Consider the following 2,280-nt stretch of genomic DNA (forward strand, 5'->3'; position numbering starts at 1 on the left):
CTCTGGCGTATCACCCTCTCATTCCCCCTGCTCTGGTGTATCACCCTCTCATTCCCCCTGCTCTGGCGTTCCCCCCTTTGGCTCAAAACTCAAATGCTTAAAAACCAAAACGTAGCCGTGGAGACGGAGCCTCAGACTCGCTGTGTTTTTATTTTGGAAAATGATTTTTGTTGTTGTTATTATTATTATTGTTATTATTATTATTATTATTATTAATATTATTATTATTTTAAGAGAAAAATGAAAGACACAATCCGTGAAGCCGCTACGTTCATTCATGTTTTTCTGATGTTTATCTGACGTTTCATTCATCATTCATCCCTGTCTCCTCCTTTTATTTTGAAAAACGAAGCTTATGATGCCAAAGAAGGAGTTTGAGTTGTTCAAGGTACTGTAGGCCCTGGTCCGGTACTGTAGGCCCTGGTCCGGTACTGTAGGCCCTGGTCCGGTACTGTAGGCCCTGGTCCGGTACTGTAGGCCCTGGTCCAGTACTGTAGGCCCTGGTCACGCGTGGTGTGTGTTCTTCATGTAAAGGAACAGTCTCACATTTTGGAACGGTTAGCTCCGATGCTAACTGATGCTAACTGATGCTAACTGATGCTAAAAAGCTCCTCTGTTTCTGCATATTATAATTTCCTCATTGAGATCAATCCAGAGCTTAAATTAAAGTATTCCTACATCTGTCCTGTAACCAACATATAACCTGTAAATCACAACGATAAGAAGTTGTTGGATGGTGGACTTTCTCTTTATTATGCAGCTAGGCTAGCAGTCTCCCTTGCTTCCCTTATGCTAAGCTAGCTGCATACTGTATGTCCTGCATTAACAAACAGCTGTTATAACATCGCAGAAACAAGCTAGCAACAACTAGCATAATGAAAACTACAGCCCCAGTCCCCCTGCTGCTAGAGCTCGTGCTAAGCTAGGCTACATATGTCCAGGAACAGAACTTGTTAGCTACCAACAAATGAGCACAATTCAATTCAATTCAATTCAATTTTATTTATAGTATCAATTCATAACAAGAGTTATCTCAAGACACTATACAGATAGACCACACTCCAGAATTTACAAGGACCCAACAGTTCTAGTAGTTTCCTCCAGAGCAAGCAACAGGGCCACAGTGGCGAGGAAAAACTTCCTTTTAGGCAGAAACCTCGGTCAGACCCAGACCCAGACCCAGACCCAGACCCAGACCCAGGCTCATGGTAGGCGGTGTCTGACGACCGGTTGGGGTTAGAATGAAGAGCACACACAACATAATGTAGAAGTGACCCAACAGCTGTTATATATATTATTTATAACGCTGTTACATTATATAGTCTATATACATTATGTTATGTTATGTTATGTTATGTTATGTTATGTTATGTTATGTTATGTTATGTTATGTTATGTTATGTTATGTTATGTTATGTTATGTTATGTTATGTTATGTTTGAGGGTGTTTTACACGCTGTCTCAGCTAGCGGTTAGCCAAATTAGCTGTTAGCTAAACTAAGGTTAGCTTTCCGGTGGAGGTTAACGGTAGCTACATCAACAATCAGCCTCGTACATCACACACACACACACACACACAGGATTATCCCTCTGAATGTCAGACTGTTCCTTTCACAGTTTTTAGGCTTTGAGTTCCATGTTTAGCAGAGTAATGGATCCGTGTAGACCACAATCTCAGGATCCGTGTAGACCACAATCTCAGTAGATGTTTGTAGATTTTGGTTGCAGTGAGTTTCTGCTCGTCTCACCTCCGCCATGTTTCATCTTAAATGTTTCATCTTTCATCTTTCATCTTTCATGTTTCATGTTTCATGTTTCATGTTTCATCTTTCATGTTTCATGTTTCATGTTTCATCTTTCATCTTTCATGTTTCATCTTTCATGTTTCATGTTTCATCTTTCATCTTTCATCTTTCATCTTTCATGTTTCATGTTTCATCTTTCATGTTTCATCTTTCATGTTTCATGTTTCATCTTTCATCTTTCATCTTTCATCTTTCATGTTTCATCTTTCATGTTTCATGTTTCATCTTTCATCTTTCATCTTTCATGTTTCATCTTTCATCTTTCATGTTTCATCTTTTATCTTTCATGTTTCATGGTTTTCATTTTTCATGTTTTTCATTTTCACGTTTTCAAGCAACTACTGGGAGAGTTGAACGAGGTAAACAACTTTAGACATTAATCTCAAAGGTCGTTCTGCTTTTATATAGACCTTAGTGGTCCCTAATCCTGTATCTGAAGTCTCTTTATATAGACCTTAGTGGTCCCTAATACTGT

General features: G+C 39.0%; 2 protein-coding genes across 5 annotated transcripts in view; one reads left to right on the forward strand and one right to left on the reverse strand.

Moving 5' to 3' along the window:
- ing3 (inhibitor of growth family, member 3) overlaps positions 1–279 on the reverse strand; it is a 3,335-nt gene extending 3,056 nt beyond the window's left edge. Inside the window, exon 1 of the mRNA XM_034864078.1 lies at positions 270–279. Within this exon, the coding sequence (XP_034719969.1) occupies positions 270–279 (10 nt within the window). The remainder of the gene's footprint in view (positions 1–269) is intronic.
- Positions 280–310: 31 nt separating this feature from the next.
- The window catches only part of LOC117938802 (epidermal growth factor receptor kinase substrate 8-like), a 7,729-nt gene continuing 5,759 nt past the window's right edge, over positions 311–2,280 (forward strand). For all 4 annotated transcript variants that reach the window (XM_034863693.1, XM_034863691.1, XM_034863692.1 and 1 more), the window contains exons 1-2: positions 311–388; positions 2,141–2,164. In XM_034863693.1, the coding sequence (XP_034719584.1) occupies positions 356–388; positions 2,141–2,164 (57 nt within the window). In that variant the 5' untranslated portion in view covers positions 311–355. The remainder of the gene's footprint in view (positions 389–2,140; positions 2,165–2,280) is intronic.

Source organism: Etheostoma cragini, chromosome 23 (assembly GCF_013103735.1).
Source record: "Etheostoma cragini isolate CJK2018 chromosome 23, CSU_Ecrag_1.0, whole genome shotgun sequence".
In the NCBI taxonomy this organism is placed as follows: domain Eukaryota; kingdom Metazoa; phylum Chordata; class Actinopteri; order Perciformes; family Percidae; genus Etheostoma; species Etheostoma cragini.